Source organism: Mobula hypostoma, chromosome 22 (assembly GCF_963921235.1).
Source record: "Mobula hypostoma chromosome 22, sMobHyp1.1, whole genome shotgun sequence".
NCBI lineage: Eukaryota > Metazoa > Chordata > Chondrichthyes > Myliobatiformes > Myliobatidae > Mobula > Mobula hypostoma.
The window spans coordinates 7,999,386-8,025,110 of NC_086118.1; the positions used below are offsets into that span (position 1 = coordinate 7,999,386).

Genomic DNA, 25,725 nt, shown 5'->3' on the forward strand with positions numbered 1-25,725 from the left:
GGATGATCCATTACAGTGCACAAAACAGAAAGACAGACCATTCTGTAATTGCTGGTAAAGAAATGGTAAGGCTTTTATTGACCCCATCTTCAACTCTTGTATACAGTGGCATGCAAAAGTTTGGGCACCCCTGGTCAACATTTCTGTTACTGTGAATAGTTAAGTGAGTAGAAGATGAACTGACTTCCAAAAGTCATAAAGATGAAATATTCTTTTCAACGTTTTAAGCAAGATTAGTGTATTATTTTTGTTTGTACAATTTTAGAGTGGGTGGGGGAGGAAAGGAGCACTATGCAAAAGTTTGGGCACCCTAAGAGATTTGAGCTCTCAGATAACTTTTACCAAGGTCTCAGACCTTAATTAGCTTGTTCACAGTCATCGTTAGGAAAGGCCAGGTGATGCAAATTTCAAGGCTTTATAAATACCCTGACTCCTCAAACCTTGTCCTAACAATCAGCAGCCATGGGCTCCTCTAAGCAGCTGCCTAGCACTCTGAAAATTAAAATAAATGGTGCCCACAAAGCAGGAGAAGGCTATAAGAAGATAGCAAAGTGTTTTCAGGTAGCCGTATCCTCAGTTCGTAATGTAATTAAGAAATGGCAGTTGGGGGCGGGGTTGGTGCTAGTGAGATGAGTGCAGTATAGACGTGTTTTTTCGAGCTCCTCATGGCACACCAGACTTTACGAGTTAAAACTGCCTTTTTGAACGCTTGATTCTCAATTTTTGTTGCAAGAACTCCGTTGTTTGTTTCTCTTTTACGCCACCAAAATGTGTAACATGAACATGTCCAGTAAAACAGCACGAGGTGGTAAGGGAGCCGCTCGCCCCCTAGCTGATGCTGCAGCTAATGTCAGCCGGGATCAAGCTAGCAAGAACCCTGCAGGCATGTCGTCAGCCGAAGAGGAAGACGAGCTTCCTCTTATTTGGCAGAAAATGTCAAACAAGCTCTTGCAGTGCTTCAACGAGCGGTTTGACAAGTTTGAGCACAGTTTCCAGAGTCTGTTGTCCATCCAGCAATCACTCACTGAGAGACTGTCGAGCACCGAAAATCAGACCGCTGACCACGAGCAGCGAATTCACGCCGTGGAAACTTCAGTTGCTGAGATGCAGCAAGAAAATAAAAGGCTGGGGTCCAGACGCAATAACATAAAGATTGTTGGCGTCCCAGAAGGCAAGGAGAAAGGGAGGCCGACTGAATTTGTCGCTAACCTGACCCCCAGGCTGCTGGGGGATGACAACTTCACCAAGCCGGTCATTATCGATAGAGCGCACCGCACACAACAGCCCAAACCACTGGAAGGCTCAAGGCCCCGCACAATCATTGCACGGGTGCATTACGCACAGGAGAAAGAAAAGATTCTGCGGCTTGGGAGGCAACTCTCGATGGATTACGGAGGCTATCGAATCTTAATCTTCCCCGATTACACCGCGGAGGTTATGGAGCAACGGCGGAGTTTCCGTGAGGTGATGCAACTGCTGAGAGAGAAGGAGGTCTGGCATTCGCTACATTTCCCGGCCGGGCTCCATGTTCATCACCAAGGGCAAGTGAAAGTGTTCAGCATCCCGGTTGAAGCCAAGACTTTTGTAGACCAAAAACCTTAGGTTATTTTTCACAACATAAATGAAGAGTCTAAACGTGCTCTGAGCAGACTTTAATCATGGCAGTTCTTTTTTTCTATCCTCAATTTTTTTTTATTATGTGTGCTATTGAGGGGCTGTCAGTTGGAGGTGTTTTTCTCTGCTTTTGTCTGGCGGTCCCAGATTAGGATGAGGGCAACTCTGCTTCATTTGGGGAAGCAATGGGTGGGGGTTTTGCTCAGATATTTGTTAACTGTTCGTTATTTTTTGTTGGTTTTTGCTGGCTGCCAGACTGAATGTTAAGTTTGTGTTTCATTACAATGCAAAAGGTACCACAAATGAATAGTACTCTTGACTCCATAACCTTGGTCTCTTGGAATGTGCGCGGTTTAGGTCACCCAATAAAGCGAGGTAAAGTTTTCGCACATTTGAAGTCATTGAAATCTGACATTATATTCTTACAAGAAACTCACGTTAAAGCCACTCAGCATGGGAAACTCAGGGCTAATTGGATTTCACAGGTTTATCAGGCACCTTTCCCATCCAAAGCCAGAGGCGTTGCCATTCTCTTTCATAAGACTGTGCCTTTTCGTTTTCATTCATCCACAATTGATCCAAATGGCTGGTTTATAATTTTAACTGGGCATATCAATTTACTTCCCATTACACTGGTAAACGTTTACGGGCTGCACTCGGACGATCCAGGTTTTTTCCGCAAGGTGTTTGACTTGATCCCAGATAACGATTCAAACCACATATTGATCGGGGGTGACTTTAATTGCTACCTGGACCCGTATTTAGATAGGCTCTCCTCTGCCCCCCCCCCCAACCCAATATTCTTGCTGTGCAAACTCTTAACAATTTGATGAAGTCGAAAAAGGTGGTGGATATTTGGAGACTACAACACCCATCTGACCGTGATTATTTTTATTCTCATGTGCACAGATCATATGCACAGATCATATACACAGATCGATTATTTTTTAGTTGACTCCAGGTTGATCTCTAATATTGACCACACCAAATATCACAGCATAATAATACCTGACTATAGCCCTGTCAATCTCAATCTTCAGCTGTCTATAACTGGCGCTTTAATCCCTTTTTGCTCAAGGATCAGGCATTTAAAGAATACATTACGACGCACATCTCGCAGTTCCTTGAGACCAACGACAACGGCGAGGTGAATGACTCAACACTGTGGGAAACACTTAAAGTGTATATCGGAGGACAAATTATTTCTTATGAAGCAACACTGAAAAGGGCTAAGCGAGGTCGATTAGAAGTGATTGAGAAAGAATTACTAGCGGCTGAACAGACTTACAAAAACTCTTTGCTCCAATCAGATTATAATAACATTCTCAAATTAAAATACGAATACAACTCCAACTAGGGATACAACGGGAAACAAATTGGCAACATACTACTTAAACAGCGACATTTTGAGTTTGGTGACAAACCACAGAAGTTATTGGCAAGGCAGTTAAAAGGAGAACAAGCAAAACGAGCCATTTACAAAATAAAATCCAAATCTGGCCTGATGCTTACGGACTTAAAGGATATTAACAAATGATTTAGTGAGTTCTATTCAGAAATTTACACCTCCAAATCAACAGCTACACGGGAAGATTTTGATAAGTTTTTTGATCTGTTTCACTTCCCACAATTAGATGCAGCTTTCAGGGAGAATTTGGATTTGGATTTTCACTATCTGAGTTACAGGATGCCATCAAAGCATTTCTCACTGGTAAGGCAGCTGGACCGGACGGATTCGGGCCAGAGTTCTACAAAGCCTTCCGAGATGTCCTTACACTGACTTTGCTGAGAATGGTTCGGGATACCTTTAAAAACAAGAGGCTCCCACCCTCTCTCTCTGAAGCAAACATCTGTGTTTTATTAAAAAAAGATAAAGAGAAAGCGGACCCTGGAAGCTATAGGCCCATTGCACTACTAAACTACGATCTGAAAATAATTACCGAAGTGTTAGCGAATCGCTTCGGTAAGCACATAGCAAATATCATTCACCCGGACCAAGCAGAATTTATCCCGAGCAGGTACTCCTTCTGTAATGTCCGCAAAATTCTCAATATTTTGTATGCCGATTATGGGAAAGATGATAGAGCTGCTGTACTGTCTCTAGATGCCCACAAGGCATTCAATATGATAGAGTGGCCCTATCTAATTGCACCAATCAAGAAGTTTGGATTCAGGGACACTTTTATAGAATGGGTCAAAATATTATATACTAAACCAAAATCCTTCATTCTCACAAATGGGGATAAGTCCAATCCGTTCTCCCTGCAATGTGGTGTTCGCCAAGGTACCCCCTGCTATTTATCATAGCACTGGAGCCCCTGGCAATTGGCATTAGGGGGCTCACACACATTAAAGGTATCAAGTTGGGCAATATTGAGACCCATGTGACTGTATGTAGACGACCTCCTTGTCTGTCTAGCCAACCCAGCGGTCTCTATTCCCATACTACTAGAATATATAAGTTCCTTCGGGAGTATTTCTGGCTATACCATAAATTGGGGAAAGAGCGAATTCATGCCCTTAGTGGATCAATTTGCTGAAGACTTCCTGAAAAAGTTGCCTTTTAGAGTAAGTTTCACCTACTTGGGGATTAAACTGACTAAGAACCCAAAGCATCTTTTCAAATTTAACTTTATAGAATCATTAGGAAAACTCAGCACAAATATCGAGTCCTGGAGGATACTGCCCTTATCCATGATTGGATGGGTAAATGCAATTAAAATGGTGAGCCTACCCAGGGTTCTATATCTTCTTCAAAACCTGCCTATATACTTAAATGCATCCTTTTTTAAGAAACTTGACTCTATCATATTGCCCTTTATGTGGGGCTACAAATCACACAAGATATCTAAGGCTCACCTACACAAACCTCTTAAGAAGGGCGGTCTTGGTCTGCCAATTTTCAAACATTACTACTGGGCAGCTCGCTCCAGGGCTCTTACGTACTGGAAATGTGGAGGTGCTGAGACCCAAGAAAAACCTTCATGGCTACAGCTGGAAGCCTCTGTTGTTAAATGTTCTTCACTTCCTGCTCTTCTGCTTTCCACTTATGCTTCAACAGACAAGCTAATCCAACAAAACTTTACCTTAAAGAGTTCTTTACGAATATTAAATCAGATAAAAGTGGCTCACCAAACTCCCAGTGTTTCCATACACGCTCCCATTTGTCAAAATCACTCATTCAAACCTGGACAGTTAGACAGGGTGTTTGCAGTCTGGAGAGAGAGGGGTATCAAAACCTTCTTAGATCTGTACATCGGCCAACTTGCATCATTCACACAATTAAGCACTAAGTTCAACCTTCCAAATTCACATTTTTTTCGCTATCTCCAAGTCAGACACTACGTTAAGGAAAAGTGCCCACACTTCGAGCCTACTTCCACCACCCATCCCTTTCTTGAAAACCTCTTGCTCCCTCCAGACTCCAAACAGTTAACATCAAAATTTGTGAATTGCTTTACTCCTTTGGTTTCTGCAGATTTTATTAGGGAAGCCTGGGCCAGGGACTTGAACTCAGAGATATCAGCGGAACTTTGGGAGGAGGCAATGTCCCGGGTTCACTGTTCTATTAATTTATGCTACAGGTTAATCCAGTACAATGTGATGCATAGATTGCATTATTCAAAAACAAAACTGAATCTCATCTTCCCATCTGTGTCTCCTGAATGCGATAAGTGCCACTCTGCTGAGGGCTGACTAGCACATCTTTTCTGGTTTTGCCCTACATTATACAACTTTTGAGTGGCTCTCAAAAGTCTATTCTAGAGACATGCAGCCCAATCACGACCTCGCCATTTTTGGATGCTCTGCAGAGACTCTTGAGTTGCTGCACGACATGCAGATTGCTCTGCATGTAGGAATGGTGGTGGCTGAGAAACTTATTCTTCTGACCTGGAAGTCTACTACTCCACCCACCTTCTCACACTGGCTCAAGAAGATGGTGTCTATTATACGAACGGAAAGACTGCGTCTGCACAAACCCAATACACAGAATATATTTGAGAGAATATGGGGACCCTTATTGGCTCAGTGTCATATTACCTCACATACATAGTGACCTTGACCTGTCTCGTCTCATGAGTGGGTGTGGTGCCTAACTGGATTTCTTTATTCATTTACTTTACATTGCTTCTGTGATGTCACTATTGTGTCAACTCTTTTTCTGAAAGTTTATTTCTGTAATCTTGTAAATTGTTTGGCAGCCTTTTTGTTGCTGTTTTTGGTTTGTTTTGTCTGTGCTCCACCTGGAGCTGTATTTCCTTTGTATTGTTTTGTACGTTTTCAATATATTTTGTCTTTGTAAAACTGAAAATTGCAAATAAAGTATTTAAAAAAAGAAATGACAGTTAACAGGAACGGTGGAGGTCAAGTTGAGGTCTGGAAGACCAAGAAAACTTTCTGAGAGAACTGCTCGTAGGATTGCTAGAAAGGCAAATCAAAACCCCCGTTTGACTGCAAAAGACCTTTAGGAAGATTTAGCAGACTCTGGAGTGGTGATGTACTGTTCCACTGTGCAGCGACACCTGCACAAATATGGAAGAGTCATCATAAGAAAACCTTTCCTGCGTCCTCACCACAAAATTCAGTGTCAGAAGTTTGCAAAGGATCATCTAAATAAGCCTGATGCATTTTGGAAACAAGTCCTGTGGACTGATGAAGTTAAAATAGAACTTTTTGGCTGCAATGAGCAAAGGTATGTTTGGAGAACAAAGGGTGCAGAATTTCATGAAAAGAACACCTCTGTAACTGTTAAATACGGGGGTGGATCGATAATGCTTTGCGCTTGTGTTGCAGCCAGTGGCACGGGGAACATTTCACTGGTAGAGGGAAGAATTAATTCAATTAAATACCAGCAAATTCTGGAAGCAAACATCACACCATCTGTCAAAAGACTGAAGGTGAAATGAGGATGGCTTCTACAACAGGATAATGATCCTAAACACACCTCAAAATCCACAATGGACTACCTCAAGAGGCGCAAGCTGAAGGTTTTGCCATGGCCCTCACATCCCCTGACCTAAACATCATCAAAAGTCTGTAGATAGCCCTCAAAAGAGCAGTGCGTGCAAGGCGGCCCAAGAACGTCACAGAACTAGAAGCCTTTTGCAAGGAAGAATTGGCGAAAATCCCCCAAATAAGAATTGAAAGACTCTTAGCTGGCTACAGAAAGAGTTTACAAGCTGTGATACTTGCCAAAGGGGGTGTTACTAAGTACTGACCATGCAGGGTGCTCAAACTTTTGCTTCGTGCCCTTTTCCTTTTTTGTTATTTTGAAACTGTAAAAGATGGAAATAAAAAAGTAATCTTGCTTAAGATAGTAAAGAAATGTGTCATCTTTAACTTTATGCCTTTTGGAAATCAGGTCATCTTTTACTCGCTTAGCTATTCACAGTAACAGAAATTTTGACCGGGGTGCCCAAACTTTTGCATGCCATTGTGTTCAATATTCCAATGATGTCCTGGACTAATATAACTGAAATTTTTTTTTTAATATATTGCTTTATTTAACTAGTATCCTGCTTTTACTAACCTGTACTTGGTGCAGTTCAAGAATAATGTATTGACTGGAAAGCACCTTCAGTTTGTGCAAAAGTTTTTATAAATACAACTTCTCTTATTTTAGTACAGTTTGTAGTTCTTATGAGCAAAAGCTACACTTGGATCCTTCCTGCAGTGACACAGATACCCAACATCGCAAGAGGAAGCGAAGTGGCAGCCGTGACAATGCAAACTTAACTTTGGAACAGAGGTGGGGCTAACTAACTTTGCCTTTCAGAATGAAATACATATTATTAGATCACAGAAACTAGTCTAAAATCTTCCTGTTTGCTTGCTTTCTGGTAAGATGGCAGTGCACTTGGATGCACCGGCCTCTCAGCCAACCAAAGGTGTTTTTCTTTCCTGTTTTTTAATGTCTTTTTTACAATTGCAAGACAATTTGGGACTCCAGGAACTTTGGGTACTGAAGGTCTACCCCATCAGTGAGCTGCATGTTGGCAGAGGAGCTGGACCGTGTAGACCATGTTGCTGCCTGCTACAGGAAGGCATTGGAATTGGTGGGTGAAGTGTAACCGGGAGGTGATTGTTTTGGGCGTTTCTCTTGTGATCGCAAGACTTTGTTCGACTTTGACGACGTAAGATGCCACAGGCCTATTTCCCTTGTTTCCTGGCGTGACAGACGGCAGGGGAGCTGTGTGGCCTTGGTTGTAGTGAGGACTGGGACTCAAGCCATGGGCTTGACTGCTGCTGTGCAAGAGAGGAGACATTGGAGCTGGTGTGGGATGGTGTCCATGTTTAGTTAGGGGCTGGCCTTTCCTGTCAGTGCTGCCCTCCAGTGTTTGATAGGTAGAATGACAAGCTGGATTATGTGTATGTGTTCATCTGCAGACTGCCAGGAAATGCACCATTAATTTATGGGTCATGTTACTCGGGGACTTGGGCTATATATAATTTTTTTGTGTGTGTGACTGTATGTTTACTCACTATCTTGAATGTGTTCTGCTGTGTATGGTTTGCTCTTGGCCCCTGTGGAATGCTCTTTCGTTCAGATGTATTCATGTATCGTTGAATGATAATTAAACTTTGATTTGATTTTTGAAGCTTTGATACAAACATTTCTGACAGTGAGCACTCCAGCAGGCACTACTTTGTGTCTATAGGTCTTAAAATTATATAAACTTAGTAAATAGCTTTAGTGGGGGAAGAAATTCTCCCCATTAATTTGCTATCTGCACAAAAACATTGTAGAGCCTTGCATCCTTGTCTGTTTTGTTCTAGTGCAAACATATCCATCCTCACTCATGTATTAGGTTGAGCCGGTGTTGACTGAAGACCAGTCCTCTTTCAGTGAAGAAGATTGACATTAACCATGGAAATGCTCCTTAAATGCACCCATTTTTCTGACATCTTACTGCTGTTTGACAGAATGTATAGTGACTTCAGAAACATCTGTGATCATTTAGACATTCCTCAAAATTGTTATCAAAGATACAATTTCTGTTGATCAGAAACCTTCCTTGAATTTGTCTTAAATGCATTCTTAGTTTAGTTTTATTCATTTTATTTAAATATAAATCAGATTTGTTTTCTTCCCATCAGTTATGTGTTCCAGGATGTACATTTACATGAAGGATATAGTACTTTAACCGATCCTCAGAAATTACCAAATTTGCCACATAAAATTTAAATTTCTTGCTCTTATTCTTTTGTAATGGTTGAGAAAAAGTTCTTGTGCCCTATTGGTCATTTGGTGATGTCTGTCCTTTCCTGTGTATCAAGTTGAAGATAATCTATCACTTGTCAACCCAAAGAAATCTTCTGGACAATGAGCCATTGCCAAGGTGTAAAGTCTGTCTTACTCTGTACAAAGGTGCACTCACTGATCTCTGGTGACAAATAGCCCAAACACCCACGTCCGATGTGGCCTTCCTATTCAATACTTGGACTCACGTTTACCCACTATCTCCACGAGTCACCCTCTTAACATATTCACACTTCCATCTAACCCACAAGTGTTCTTAATCCCTCTAACCCAAACAAATAAGAACAGCTTCAGTGCCACAAATGTGCCCTTCACAGGCTCAGGTTGACGCAGTTACAATAAGTTCAGGAGATCTCACATCTGGATGTTGAGTAATTTTAAGTTTATCCTCTGAGTTGAGATGATTTTCATGGTACATTTGCTAAATTGTATTATGATTGTGGTTTACACCTGGTTTACATCTATCCAGGCACCTCTTAATACAAACAAAATTCTCTCTTCTAGATCCAAGAAAAGCCACTCTGACCAACCTGAAGAGGCAGAGTCTGGGCAAAGCATTGGTGGGGGAGAGGAGCAGTGTAAGCTTCACCAGCAGGATGCCACATGCAAGAACCCAGAAAAGGATGTCAGTAAACCAACACCTGTATCTCCAGAAAGCAATATGAAGCAATTGCAAGAAAGTAGTGTTGTTGGGTGTTCTGATGTGAGCGAGCAACAGGCTGAGCTGAAACAAAGGGGTTGGTTTCAGAATGAGTCCTTAGACTCCACTGTGTCTTCCCCTTGGAGTTTACAAGAGAGAGTTATCCCTGCTGGGAAGTGCCGGTGGGACTTCACGAAGATCAGATTCCCCAACATCGCGTTTGATTGTCCAGAGATTAAGCTGAATGCACCTGACCAATCCCTCCTACCACCAAATGTGGTCGCTCAAGCTTGGAGCTGGAAAAAATCTCGGATGTTTATGGATTTGTCCCGGCATAAGAAGAAGAAAATGAACAAGAACATGTGCAAAACTGACATCAATAAGAACAAGCAGAACAAACAGTATTCCAACTGGAAGGAATACAAGGAGATGCTCAGGATGAAAAATGCCCAGGGCAAGAAGTTGCCTGCCCATCTGTGGAAGGATAAGATAGAACCGCTTGTAAAGCCGAACCAAGTCAGCACACTAGGTGGGTGACAGGACAATGGGTCATTCAGTAGTGCTGTGTTTGCACAACTGAGCTCTACACTGAGGGTGGTGATGGCAGATCATTTCTAACTTTTATGCACAATAATTGCCAGGCATAGATCATCAGCATGAGAGAGAGTAACATTCAATGGCTTTACACTAGCCAGGTCCCCACCAGAAACTCAACTGGAACAGATACAAAAATGGTTACAAGAGTATGTCAGAGGATAGATATCCTACACTGAGTAACTTGCCTGGTTGGGTAAAACTCCGAACTCCTATAGCCCTTTAATTCTTCCACCCGTCTCTTCCCAGCTTCTTACTTCATTTCCCCTACCCACCTTCCGCCTCACCTGGTTTCACCTATCACTTGCTAAACTATACTCTTCCTCCTACCCTCATTATCTTATTCTGGCTTCTTCCCCTCTCTTTTTCAGCCCTGATGAAGAGTCTCAGCCCTAAACATCCCCTCTATAGATGCTTGCTGAGTTCCTCTAGCATTTTCTGAGTGTCACTCAAATTTTCCAGCACCTGCAGAATACTTTTGTGTTCCCAACAATTTAAAAGTTCCACATTATCCAACATAAAGCAGTCTGCTTGCTTTACACCCCAAAACATTCATTCCCTGCACAACCAATGCACTGCATTCACTCACTTAGGCTATTCTGAGAGTATCTCAAAAAACTGTGAGCTCTATTACCAGGAAGGAGAAAAGCGGTTAGTGTACATGAACACCACTGTCTGTAAGCCCCTCTGCAAGTTGCACACCAACTAGAATTTGGGAATACGTTTATTTTCAAAAAAAAGGAATAGCGGTATTTAGTTTCAGTATCTGGGTGTTGCTGGCAAGGTCAGTGTTTATCTCCCATCCTAAATGGCCCTTGCAGGTACTGGTGAGTTGAGGCCTTGATTCACTGCAGTCCTTCCAGTGAAAGCATGTCTACCTTAAATATCGGGTAGGGAGTTCCAAGATTTTCCAAGAATCAGTAGTTGGGTTTAAATTTTGAAATACCCAACCTACCACACTGTAGGATTTCAAGAAGGTGGCTCAGCATCACCTTCTCAGGGACAGTTAGGGATGGGCAATAAAGCTGGCCTTCCATTGATATCAAGAGTTAGATTGCCTGACTTCAGCCCTTTTAATATTTGACCAGTTTATTTATCCTGCTGGGATGGATGGTGGGTTACACAAAATTACAAGGGGACAAGACTATTCCTTACAGAAGTTGTATAACAAATAAGTGAGCGTATTGAATACCAATGCTCATAATACTTCATTAACATCAATCCTGATACCTGTAGGTCATGTTATCATGTTATCCAAATAGTTTTGAAAATGTTTGCAGTTTATACCATTTGCAATTTTGCCATCCTGTTTTCTACATTCCCTTCCTGAATCATTGATGCGGTTTTTGTGTTTGCTTTCCATTTTAACATCTTACAGATTCAGTGGATATTTACCACCTGGTGCATGATACCAACAAGCATTCAGTAAAGAATTCCTTGGTCACCACCACATGGCAATAACTGCCCTTTTGCCTCCTCTAGTCCAGCTACTGAGATCTCAAATCTCTCTGATTTACTTTTTCAATTTAGCATTCTGAATTGGACTTGGCTGAGTTCCTCCAGCATTTTATGTATGTTGCTCAGGATAATATTAATGGAGCAGCAAGTGGAGGCATTCAAATAAAATGTTATCCATCGGCATTTAGTTTCACAGGAAATTGAGTTTAAAGTTATCCTGAGCAACATACACAAAATGCTGGAGGAACTCAGTAAATCAAGCAGCATCTATGGAGAGTTGACTTTTTGTGGGTTGAGATCCTTCATCCCTTCATAGTTGCTGCATGACTTGGTGAGCTGCTCCTGTATTTTGTGTGTGTTGCTCAAGATTTGTGTTTAACATTATACTGAGCTTTTTTTTATTGTCTTTTAAATTTTCTACTCTCATTGTCCTCATTTTTTGTACTGTTGCATTTGTTTATGTTTGAGGCCACCCATCTTGTTATTCTTTGCATTTCATTACCAATTCCTTTTGCTTTACACCATCACCATCTTTATGTATTTGGCCTGCCATTTTGCTGTTTGAAGAGATGTGATTAGGATAAAATCAGGCCCCATTATGTAAAATGACAACAAGGAACTGCTCTACATTTAAACAGTGCATGAACAGTGTTCCGCTGCTTGAAACTCAGTTCGATTTTTAACAACATGATGCCAGTCAGAAAAATGTTGCTGCAATCAAGTAGATTAAAGGGTTATCAGTCACAATTCATTTGTTATCACTCCTGTCTCTTTATGAACCTCGTGTCCCAATGTAGATTAACCATGTCTCCAGGCAGGCGCTGCTTTTTAGAATGTGAACAAGGATTTATTTATCCCCATTGGATAAATGTAAAAGATGTCATGGCACAATTCCAAAGAATTATTTGATGAACTTGTCAGTATACTAACATTTTTGAAATCAGATTATCAGACCCTAGCTGTTGATTGGATAGAAGGGATTTTGGAATATCCCTAGGCAGTGAAAACCAGTAGATAAATGCATGTCATTCTTTTTGATCTACTATTTTCTTCTCACAAAGGAGAGATTCAACAAAGTATCTGCATCATGGAGTCTGCACATATCTTGGACAAAATACCTAGGTAAGTTGTCACTGAACACTACAGCTATGTACCTTCATTCTTGAGATTTATTGCATGTCATTGATGTGTTGATCAGTGATGCATCTACTGTTACCATTGGCAGAGCCAGACCAGCTTGGTGATTTTAACCGCCTAATTAGGATTTGCCTCCAATATTGAATATGACTATGGGCATCTTCCTTCCAGTTCATCCTTCCTGCTCAAACTGTTTGCCCTTGTCACTCAAGTTCTTCAAATTAACAACACACATCAAAGTTGCTGGTGAACGCAGCAGGCCAGGCAGCATCTGTAGGAAGAAGTGCAGTCGACGTTTCAGGCCGAGACCCTTCGTCAGGACTAACTGAAGGAAGAGTGAGTAAGGGATTTGAAAGGAGGGGGAGATGCAAAATGATAGGAGAAGACAGGAGGGGGAGGGATAGAGCCAAGAGCTGGACAGGTGATAGGCAAAAGGGATACGAGAGGATCATGGGACAGGAGGTCCGGGAAGAAAGACGGGGGGGGGGGGAGACCCAGAGGATGGGCAAGGGGTATATTCTGAGGGACAGAGGGAGAAAAAGGAGAGTGAGAGAAAGAATGTGTGCATAAAAATAAGTAACAAGTGAGGTACGAGGGGGAGGTGGGGCCTTAGCGGAAGTTAGAGAAGTCGATGTTCATGCCATCAGGTTGGAGGCTACCCAGACGGAATATAAGGTGTTGTTCCTCCAACCTGAGTGTGGCTTCATCTTTACAGTAGAGGAGGCCGTGGATAGACATATCAGAATGGGAATGGGATGTGGAATTAAAATGTGTGGCCACTGGGAGATCCTGCTTTCTCTGGCGGACAGAGCGTAGATGTTTAGCAAAGCGTCGGGTCTCGCCAATATATAAAAGGCCACACCGGGAGCACCGGACGCAGTATATCACCCCAGTCGACTCACAGGTGAACATCTATGCTCTGTCCGCCAGAGAAAGCAGGATCTCCCAGTGGCCACACATTTTAATTCCACATCCCATTCCCATTCTGATATGTCTATCCACGGCCTCCTCTACTGTAAAGATGAAGCCACACTCAGGTTGGAGGAACAACACCTTATATTCCGTCTGGGTAGCCTCCAACCTGATGGCATGAACATCGACTTCTCTAACTTCCGCTAAGGCCCCACCTCCCCCTCGTACCCCATCTGTTACTTATTTTTATGCACACATTCTTTCTCTCACTCTCCTTTTTCTCCCTCTGTCCCTCTGAATATACCTCTTGCCCATCCTCTGGGTCACCCCCCCCCCCCGTCTTTCTTCCCGGACCTCCTGTCCCATGATCCTCTCATATCCCCTTTTGCCTATCACCTGTCCAGCTCTTGGATCTCCTCCTCCCCCTCCTGTCTTCTATCATTTTGGATCTCCCCCTCCCCCTCCAACTTTCAAATCCCTTACTCACTCTTCCTTCAGTTAGTCCTGATGAAGGGTCTCGGCCTGAAACGTCGACTGTACCTCTTCTTACAGATGCTGCCTGGCCTGCTGCGTTCACCAGCAACTTTGATGTGTGTTGCTTGAATTTCCAGCATCTGCAGAATTCCTGTTGTTTTTCTTCAAATTAACCACTGTTTTTAGTTGAATAAAGCCTTTGGCAAATTTGCTCAATTTGTAATATGATGAAGTCCATATATTCCCCATGATTTTAAAATGTCCCTGTTTCCATGTTCTAACGTACCCTCTTCTCCACTGCTACATATCTATGCAGTGCCTTTATGGATGATGTGCCACCCTTCTCAATAACTTTCAGCTTGTCTACCACTTTGCCATTTGCCTCCTTTTTCGCTAAGCTGTTCATCTAAGGCTCCAGTCTTCTAGCCTACTAAAGCTTCAAACTTAATACTTCCTCTTTATAAGATCTCTATACTCTATCCCCGAATCTGTGTTACCTCTTCTAGGCCTAAAACCTGTTCCTGTGCTTTGTTCTACGGTCTATCTCTTTGTATCTATGTACTTTCCTCGATCATTGACAACTCTGTCTTCAGCCACTATAGTTCCAGATTTCCCCATTTCTGTTCTCTTGTTTATCTGTCGTCTATTTTAAGGCCCTTTCTACAACTCAGACCTTTTAAGTAATCAGGTGACATTTTGCCAGAAAGTTCCATGGAAAAGGATCAGTTGATAACCTGTGCTGCACAAGGAGGTTAACTGGAGGTACTGTCGAGGAGGACAAAGCTATAGCTTGAACTGCTCCACCTAAGTGATGTGTATGCCGTTGGATGAAGGAAGGAAACAATCTTCTTATGACAAAGGAAAAGGCCATTCAACCCACTGGGACCATGCCAGCTCTCAAAAGAGCGATTATATCAATCTCATTCAGCAATGCCTTGCAGTAGAGTATTCAGCTATAACTCTTTTTGGGTAGAAAATTAAAATGCAGCTTGACACAAGCTTGAATGCTCATAAATTTGTAAGTTAACAAATCTCACGTCGCATGCCGGTGATTCTGATTCTGAATTTCCATGTTTAATATGACTGGACACAAAAGGCATTTGCAGAGAAGCTGAAGAAAAGATTTGCTGTGCTGCTGAGCATTGATCGAGAACAGAGGCCCCATATTTCTTAGAAAATTAGTAGGAAATCATCCTGATCTGGAAGAAAATGTTGACCTGGGCTAACATGGTACGGCTTGACCTGACCAGAATCCAAATACTCTTTAATATTGCCGTCCATTGCAACTGGTCACAGAAGCCGTGGCTCAGTGGTAGCATTTGTCCAGTGAGTCAAAGTGTTGTGGTGCGAGTCCCACCTCAGTGACTTTACAGCTGACAGTCACAATGCAATAGAGTGAATGCTGCGTCATTGGCAGTGCCAACCTTTAGATGACGTGGTAATTGAAACCTCCAGCTGCTCTTGCAGGCGAATGTAACAAATTTAGTGCATATTTGAAGAAGAGCAGTGAGTTCTCCCGGTATTTATCCCCAGTCTATATCAATAAAACATCTGCTGTGCCTTTCTGTTGCTATTAACCTAGCTCATAAGATTGACTATATATCAAAAATTCTTAGTGAAATCATAAAAAAGTATTACCTGTGTATGGTTTGCCTTTAAATAGAAAACTGTGAAAACTTTCCTTCTGAATGCTTATAGAAATGTGAGTAAGAAAAAAAAATCATTTTAGACCATATTACTGCATGCTTTCAGGATAGTGACTTACCTGTTTTGCAAGCAGCTCTCTCGAAGTGGCCAAAAATGACTAGTGATGGCCTCATTTAGCAAATGGTGTGTGCTGTACCTTTTCTATTTGATGAATGTGAGATTTTGTTTATCAATTGTGCTGTCCAGGTTGCAAGAAATCTCTGAAAGCGTCAGGATTTCCTTTGATGTGTACCAAGCTGATACTGTGGCAAAATTCCGCAAAACCAATCCTGGGAAACCCTTTTCAAGAATGTGTGTTTGCAGGTATTGTGTTTAAATATTTGGATGCACCGTTGAGGTACTTTAGAATTGTTTTTTTGAAAGGTATAGAAATGTCTTTTAAATTGTGTTAAAGGTGATTGAAAACATCAACAAGCACATAGACTCAGTGGCCACTGTATTCGGTACGGGAGTGGAACCTGGTAAGGTCTTCTGCTGCTGTAGGCGATCCACTGTAGGGTTTGACATGTTGTGTATTTAGAGATGCTCTTCTGCACACCACTGTTGTAATGTGTGGTTATTTGAATTACTGCTGTCTTCCTGTCAGCTTGAACTCTGGCCATTCTCCTCTAACTTCTCCCATTAACAAGGCATTTCGCTCATAGAACTGCCACTTGCTGAATATTTATTTTGTTTCTCGCACCATTACCTGTACACTCTAGAAACTGTTGTGTGAAAGTCCCAGGAGATAATCAAACTACCTCGTCTGGCACCAACAATCATTCCCAGCCAAAGTTACTTGGATGACGTTTCTTCCCAATGCTGGCGTTTGGTCTGAACAGCAATTGAATCTCTTAACCACATCTGTGTGCTTTTATGCAACATGATTAGTTTATTAGATGTTTGCATTAACGAGCAGGTGTATAGATGTACCTAATGAAGTTGCCACTGAGGGTAGATTAAATTGGTCACTAATTAGCATGTGCCATTCTTATCCTGCACCCACCCCTTTTGTGGTACAGTGATTTCATAATAGTTAATAGCCTTTCTCTTTTGCATTCTTATGGTAAAATTATGCAGCCCACAGGAAGTTTCATATTGGATTATAAGTTACATTAAGCCATTATTAAAAGTAAAGGTAAGTTCGTTTAGGGTGCATTCTAGTTGACGTCTGTTATCAAATTTACAACTTGTCCAGACTTCTACTCTCTGTCACCATGATTCAGCGAAGTTTCACATTCCTCCTTATGAATCAGCACTTAGTATTTAATGTAATTTTCAGGCATGCTAGTATTGAAAGCCTACTTTAACAGCCAAACTGTACTTGTCTCTGACTGAAGGTTGCGTAGAGCACTGCCAGCTTTGTCTCCCTTGTGATTTCTGTGGCCATGCATTGGATCGCATGAGTCTGCCTTGCCCCTGGCGCTAGCAGTGGAGCACTGACCTACAAAGGTGAAGGGCTGCATGTACATAGCTTTACTGTGGTCACCCATTGGAATGAAGTCATTGATCTTGAGTAAAAGGAAAAATTCCTTTTCATGAGTTTCTAATATTTCATTTTTATTACTTGAGATCACTGTTATTTCCATGAGTACCAGAGATTCTTAAAATACAATACAAAGGCTTTACGTTGCACTTAGCGGGCAAAAGGTTGCCCAGGCAATGCAACAGTAATGCCTTAGTATTTGCCAGCTGAGGTTTGGGCACTGCTTGTGCTCTTCCTGCTGTCTGGGTAAGTTTGGGTAAGGATGTCTGAATAGAGGCAATACGTATGGATGTTAGGGCAGGTCCTCATAACTTAAGTGATGAAGTTGAATCCTAAACAAAAATATATCTAGAACCTATAATTTGATGATCATCAGAGATTCATGCTGACCTGATGGAGATCAAGCCTGCTCATGGCCAGTTGTATCTCAGCCTCCAAACAAATTTATTACAAATTTCTGGCTATTCTGTTTTGAAGAATAAATGATTTCCCCTTTTTGATTCCGTAGAATTGGGTAAAAGACTGTACAAGAATATACCATCAGGAATGTCACACCTTTAGAGATGTTCTTTATTATTGTCTATTGAAACCTTAACTCAATGGTAGCACATAGTACAACTTGGGGGACTTGTAACCTAAGTCAGAAGTCCCAGCTCAGTGACCTTAGTGCTGACATTCACAATGCAATACTGAGGAAGTTGCATTGTTGGAGGTACAGGCTTTTATATGAGTCAATAATCAAAACCTCCAGCTGATCTTGCAGGTGAATATATAACAAATTCAGTGCATTGTTTTGAAGAAGAGTAGGGAGTTCTTCCAGTATTTTTCCTCCAGCCTACACCAGTAAGACATCTGCAGATCTGCTTTTGCTGTTAACCGCGCTCACAAGAGTAACTATCTGAAGTTCTTACAGTGAAATCATAAAATGTATTATTCCTTCATATGTAAAAACCTTGCTTTAGAATACGGAAAGATAAGTAAGAAAAAAATAAGCCTTTTAGCCCACTTTACTGTCTGCCTCTATGTTCTTTATCTATATTATCTAGTGTTTTTGATCAGAGTATGGACCTTGTTTTACTGGACCAAGAGTGTGAACATACAAACTGCTTCTTTCTCTTGATGTTATAGCTATATCACAATAGGAACTTTCTTTGTCATGATTTCATGAAGCTTCATGTCCTTGCTTAGTATAAATTCTATGTACGCTGGTAGCAGGATCGTAGGCTCAAACCAATCTGGAGATTTGACCATAGTCACCAGGTGTTAAGGGTTTTTTTTGTACTGAGTTTCTTTCTGTCTTTTCAGCTAACCCTAAAAGATCCTGTGGTATTATCTTGAAGAGCAAGAAAATTAATCTAATATACTGGACAGTATCTATTGTCCAAGCAATCACATTGAAGCAGATAGTTGTCATGCTGCAGTTTAGTGAGAGATGCAGATCTGGCTGCTTTATTTCCCACATTTATAAACAGTGATTGTACCTCATAAATGTTTAATAGGTTACAGTACTTTTGGGCTTCCTGAGTCAGTGGAAGTTGTACTGTAGGTACAGGAATGTTTTTCCTAATGTTTTCTCCTTTGACCTGTTCTTTCTGCAGCTTCGATGGGCCAGTGCCAGACTTGCGTGTGATGAAGAAGCTAGCTTTTCAAAGTGGCGAAGTTCCTGTCGTGTTTGCCGTGGTGGATAATGGAGATATTTCTTTCTACACCTTCAAGGAATTTAAATTACCAGTCGATATTTCTCATTGATTCTGTTGGAAACTTGGATTGTTTTATAACACACTCTTGGAGTTTCCTTGTGTCTTTAGAGTTAGGAGGTATTGCTTAAATGTCACAGAGATCTGTTGATCTGCCAACAACATGGTGGAGTAGGCTAATTGGGTAATATTGTAGTTGAGGTTGCAACCACTTGTAAAGGAGCTTTCTAAATAAAATTTATTTTTCCGATTCAGGCAAACAACCTAGATTGAATGAAGTACCTTAGTTTTAAAAAGTCTTAAGTTCTCCATAGTATTTCTGGTGAAAGATGCATAGAATTATCCTGATCAAAATTCTGTTTGTACCAACAAACAGCCAATTGAGCTTTGAAGTTGGCTGCCCTGAGAGAAACCAGCAAAATCTGAGATTAAAGTGGTTTGTTTTAAATCAAGGTGTAATATTTCTGTAACAGTATCAGCCTGCTTCATATAGTACACTCCATTAATCAGGTGTACTCAGAACTTTATGCAGGCTAAACCAGCAGATTTGTTACCAGACTAAAAGATTTATTGATACTCCAGTACTCTTCAAATTCACTTACTATGCAATTCAGTTTTTAAACAAAACAACATTACGTTGTAAAGCAGTACAAGGGAACATGGAAAAGAGAACAAGGTAAATATTAAAGTAGGGCAGCCAACAGAACTAGGTGAATTTACAGTGAGTGCGTGGGGCTGGAGTGTTGACATTTTGAATGGTCAGTTGCAGATGAGCAGAATTTTACTCCATTAGTATTGACTTCCTTTCTCATCAAGAAAAAGATAACCACACTGTGTCAAGTTGCCCTGCATGTTGCAGGATTTTCTAAGAAAAATCGTAGTGATATTTTTATAGCATTAGCATATTTTGGTTTTAGATTTGGAACGACTTTAATTACAGGGAACTGAGGGTGGTTTAATGTTGCATTATGTACCCCTTAAAATGATACTGCAGGGTTGGACTGGGGAGAAAAAGATCTTAAGAATTAGCAGAATTAGGCCATTCAGCATCTCCCATCCCTCTCAACCCCATTGTCTTGCCTTCTCTCCATAATCTTTAATGCCCTTTCTAATCAAGATATCCAATAACTCTGTGGCAATGAATTTCAGGAATTTATCACCCTTTGGCTCAATAAATTGCTCATCTCTGTTTTAAAGAGATATCTTCTCTTCTGGAAGGAAAAAGGAGGCGGGAATGGTTGGAGATTTAGCAATACTTTCGGCCTAAACAATAAAATTTCATAGATGAGACATTCTGTTATTCCAAAACAAAACAAATAACAATTGGTACTTGTAGTTTTCAAAAACAATTTAAAATAGGAAAAAAACCTGAAGGAAAACAACAATAATCACTGCATTCCCTGATGCTAGAAATCCAAAGTAACATAAAATGCTGGAGGAACTTGGCAAGTCAGGCAGTATCTATGGAAAGGAATAAACAGCTGATGTTTTAGGCTGAGACCCTTTATCAGGTTAAAAACAATAATGTAACTTTATAGTTATTAGCACTCAGTTTGTTAAAGTCAAGAGGTTTTATATTTGTTGAATGAATGTTCTTGTATAACAATGCATATGTCACTGCAAATTTACACACACTGCATTCAGATTGGGAAGATTGTTTTATCAGAGTTTTATCCCTCAATCTCATTTTCCTTCATGAATTTGTTTCATTTTTTTTACATGTTGGTCATCAGATTGTTACAAATTAACAGACCCTTTTCAAAGCTATTTTCTTTGTATACTGTGTTTTTGTTAAAAGCCAGATTTAATGGTATGATGAATGTATCGATAAATGGTTCTGCAATAATACGGGCTTCAGCCCTGATAATAGAAGAATTTTTGTTTGTAAAGAACCAGTAGATTTCCTCCTCATCATTATTAACAGTGGAAATTCTCTCTACTGCCAGAGTTGCTCAATAGAAGCAGCTTGCCCTTGAGTGGAAATTTTGAAGTCCTACTCTTGGGAAGTATTTCTAGGCAACAATCCAGTGTAGTATTGAGTGAGTGCTGCAATGTGAGGGGTGTTAGCTTTTGTATGGGTTGTAAAACCAAATGAATGGAGAATACAAGTAATCCCAAGGCATTGGAGAGAAATCAATGAACTTCTCAAAACAATGTCTTGACTATTATTACTAATACAGGCTATTGCTGCTCATAAGAATTTGCTATGCAAATTAGGTGTTTGATGAAAAATTGTGACTTGAAACACTGACTATCCTTTTCCCTCCACAGATGCTGCCTGACCTACTGAGTTCCAGCATTTGTTTTTGCTCCCGGTTCCAGGGTCTATAGTTTGCTGCCGATGATAATACCCAATGGGCTCTAAATTATTTGGGTTGGCTGTTTGGTTGATCACCAAGCTTGACAAAATGTTTGCAGATGTTCCAGCTCCAATTGAGAAGCCATCATCAGTGCACAGTTGAGGGTGTTATTGCCTCAGAATGCAGGCTGATATACTCAGATCCGAATGGATATTGATTCGATATTGTGATCTGGTTGGCTGGTTCAAAATACTGAACAGTAGTTGAAGATTCATGATGTCTAATCAATATCTATTCAGATCCTGGGAAGTATATAAGCTGGCATTCTGAAGAGCAAACACTCGCGTCTGTGCTTCTCAATTGGAGCTGAAACGTCTGCAAACATTTTGCCACACTGGACAATCAACCTAACTTCCAAGTATTAGAAGTTAACAAGTTAGCCCCTCAAGTCTACTTGGCAGTTCGATTGTGATTGATCTTGCCTTGGCTAAATCTATCTGGTCTTAGGCAGATAAAGACTCAAACATTTTCCAAAGATTATTTTAAAATTTTATAACTAAGATTCTTGGACTTTTTTTGTATCAGTGTTTGATTCTGGAATACAGTACATGATCCTGAAATTCATTTATTTGTAAAAATAGAATTAAAACAATCTGCAACATTCTGACATCTAGTGTGAGGATCTTAAAGGCAACAGTGAGCATCTTACTACAAATGGTTTTGTTACTTGTCTTGATAATGCAAAATATATATAAAGAAAAGTAAAGTTGAAACATGAACATCTCTTATTACATTCCTTTTTTCAATAATGAATTGAAATAAAGATTTCAAAGAAGTACACTTGTACTAATTTTCATCATTAAGGTCTTTAGCAGTCAACAATCAAAGTCAAGCAGGGGGCAGTTTAAGCAATGCAAAAATGGTTATTTACTACATTGTTTTTGTGACAGTTGATTGATTAGTCTTTGTATTAGGAATGAAAAGAATAACAGCAAAACTTGTTTTGATTAATAGAATTTTACTTAAAACCTGAGGAGGATGAGGAAAGGAAAAGCTGGTACCTCAGCAGGTGATGCAGCTCCAGTGAAGAGAGAATAGATGTTACTATTTTGTATGAGATTCCTTATACCATTTGTTCTGACCGGATTATTAGAATCAGTATATACAGTTAACACAGTGGTGAGTGTGAAGCCTGGCTTTGATACCACCTGGTCTTGCAGGCATGCTTTTCACTAGTCACCAACTTTCATCATTTGCCATTCTAAACTTTATAAACTTTGCTTTTTAGAAATAAACTTGAGTATTTTTAAAAAGAATCACAGCGTTTTTGGAAACATTGCCTAAATGAAAAAAGGTGACTGCTCCTTTGAACAAGAAAATCTGCAGATGCTGGAAATCCAAGCAATCCACACAAAATGCTGAAGGAGCTCAGCAAGCCAAGCAGCATTTATGGAAGAGTAATGAGTCGATGTTTCAGGCCAAGACTTGTAATCAGGACTACAGTCTCCCCATCTTGTCTTTTATCCTTATTCCCTTTCTTTTCCTTCATCTTTCTTACACTTGCCACTGTCAACTCCAGCCCCATTCATAAGATACAGGAGTAGAATTAAGCTATTCTGCCCATTAGGTTTGCTCCACCATTTGATCATGACTTGTGTGTTATCTCAACCTCATTCTGCCTTCTCATAATCTTTGATGCCCTCACTAATTGAGAACATATCCACTTTGGCTTTAAATGTATGCAATGACTTGGCCTCCATGGTCATCTGTGTAATGAGTTAAATAGATTCACCATTCTCTGGTGAAAGAAACCCTCCTTGTCACTGCTTTAAAGAGACATCTGCCTTCCTTCAAAAGAGGAATATTGAGGCTGTGCCCTCTGGTCCTAGACTCCATCACTATAGGAAACTCCACGACATTCCAATACCTTTTAAAGCCTCAGCATTATATCCTTGTTTTTATATTATAGTTCTCTGGAAATGAATGCTATCATTGCATTTGTCTTCCTTATTATTGACTCAACCTGCAAGTTAACCATTGGCGAATCCTGCACAAGGACTCCCAAGTCCCTTTGCACATCTGATTTCTCAATTTGCTTCCTGTTTAGAAAATAGTCTATGCCTTTATTGCTTCTACAAAAGTGCATGATCTTCCTTACATTATACATATTCCACCTGCAACTTCTTTGCCCATTCTCCTAATCTGTCAGTCCTTCTGCAGACTGCCTGCTTCCTCAACACTACCTGTCCACCTGTTTCTATTGTCTGAAAACTTGGTCACAAAGCCATCAATTCTGTCATCCTGAGTAAGCATTGGCATCTAATATGAAAAGAAATAGTACCAATACCAACACTTCCAGAACACCACTAGTCACTGGCAGCTGTTGGATTTCTGTTTATTTTTTGACCCTTAAAGTTTTTCCATGAGGTAAGAATGGCAAGCAGTCTTAATTCTTAACGATATTTTATTTTAAAGTACAAACGAAAATACAGATTCTAAGCAAACTAAAATAAAGAGCTGAGAAACAGCTAAGATGAATGAAAAGCTAAGATTAAAGAGAATAAAGAAGCTAAGAAATTGCCTCTGAAAAATCCATCACTTTTATAACCAAGATGAGAAATCATTGGTGACACCATTAAATCACTTGGGCAATGTGTTAATACTCAGCCAATGAAAAGTGAGAAAGGTGATAAACTGTTAGTTTAGCTGCAATACTTGCTTCCAGTAAGTTCGGATGAACCACCACATTCTGTGGAAAAATAAATTAGTTTATTAAAAAGTGAAGATTAAAATACAACTTCAGTCTTGTATTAATTTATCTTGGGCAAAAAAACAATGGTTTCCAACATATCCAACCAAAAAAGGGCCCCTTTGTTCCCACTCTTTGCCTCCTGTCAGTCAGTCAATCATCTTTTCCTGCAATGCTGTGAGCTCTGTTCAGCAGCCTCATGTGTGGCACCTCATTAAAGGCCTTCTGAATATCCAAGTAAACAACATTCACTGGCTCGCTATTGTCTCTTGCCTATTATTTCTTCACAGAATTAAAACAGACTTGTCATGCAAGATTTCCCCTTAAGAAAACCATGCTTAATTCAGCCTATTTTTGTCATGTACCTCCAAGTACCCTGAAATCTTAATAATTGATTCTAACCACTGAAGTCAGACTAACTGACATATAATTTCTTGTCCTTTATCTCCCTCCTTCCTAAAGAGTGGAGTGACATTTGCAATTTCTCAGTCCTCCAGACTATTTCAGAATCTAGTGATTCTTGAAAGGTCACTGCTGATGTCTTCATAATCTCTTCAACTACCTGCTTCAGAATCCTGAAGTGTAGTCCATCTGGTCCAGGTGACTTATCTACCTTCAAGCCTTTCAGCTTCACAAGCACCTTTCCTTAGTAATTTATGTCTGTCCCCAACTCCTGAATTTCTGGTATGCAACTGAAATCTTGCGCAGTGAAATCTAATGCAAATTATTGAATTCATCCACTATGTCTTTGTCCCGCATTACTACAGTGCCATTTTCCAGTTGTCTGACATCTACTCTTGCCTCAGTTTTCATCTTTTGGTGAAAAACACCTTTGATATCTTCTATTACATTTTTGGCTAGCTTACCTTCATCATTCATCTTTTCTCTATTTAGTGCTTTCTAGTTGTCTACTGTTGGTTTTAAAAATGTTCCCCTATCCTCTAGTTATTCACCATTTTTTTGATATATTGTGTGCTCTCTTGCTTTTCTGCTAGCTTTGACTTCCCTTGTTGTGTACATACATCTACTGATGCCTCTGGCCACATCTTCAGTGATGTTCCTGGAATCATCAGGTGTTTCAGGTCTTTCAACATCATAGGCCTCTCATGGTCTGAGTCCGACATTCCCCTCCCTCCCCAACATCATACACCCTCCTCCAGGTGACCAAGCCAGAGCTGATCAGACCCCAGCTTGTGTCCAGATGGCTAGCTACTTATGACTCCATGGCTCCCCTCTTTTGAGCCACAGCCATCTTGAGGCCCTCTCTGCCGCATCGGTGGTACTGCGGATGGCTCTGCTCTTCCTCACTCCCTCGATGCCCAAATTGCTGAAGGCTCTGGCTGAGGAATGGGCTGCGAATCGCCTACAACCAACCTCCCCTGGGAGACACCTTGCTCTCCATCGAGGCTGCTGATAGTTGCTGACCAGTCCTGCATACTTGGAGAGCTTCCATTCAAAGGCCTCTTCCAAGCTATCTTCCCATGGGACTGTCAGCTCCAGCAGCACCACTTGCTTAGTAGACTCAGACACAAGGACAATGTCTGGTCGCAGGGTGGTGGCTGTGATATGGTTGGGGAACTTCAGCTGCTGTTTGAGGTCCACCAACAGCTGCCAGTCCTTTACAGAGGTCAGGATGCCTGCAAATGTTCTTTTGGTGGGTATTGGCTGCTCCCCAGCTCTGACAACGGCAATGGTCTGCTTGGAGGGTCGGGACCGC

At 40.8% G+C, this 25,725-nt stretch overlaps 1 protein-coding gene across 3 annotated transcripts in view; it reads left to right on the top strand.

The window, feature by feature from the left end:
• Positions 1–24,017, top strand: part of tsen54 (TSEN54 tRNA splicing endonuclease subunit) — a 45,462-nt gene extending 21,445 nt beyond the window's left edge. For 2 of the 3 annotated variants that reach the window (XM_063030955.1, XM_063030956.1), the window contains exons 7-11: positions 7,238–7,363; positions 9,380–10,044; positions 12,629–12,689; positions 15,984–16,100; positions 18,861–24,016. In XM_063030955.1, coding sequence (XP_062887025.1) covers positions 7,238–7,363; positions 9,380–10,044; positions 12,629–12,689; positions 15,984–16,100; positions 18,861–19,011 — 1,120 coding nt within the window. In that variant the 3' untranslated portion in view covers positions 19,012–24,016. Of the gene's footprint in view, positions 1–7,237; positions 7,364–9,379; positions 10,045–12,628; positions 12,690–15,983; positions 16,101–18,860 lie in introns of all 3 variants that reach the window. The other variant, XM_063030957.1, reaches the window with a different exon arrangement.
• Positions 24,018–25,725: the final 1,708 nt, after the last annotated feature.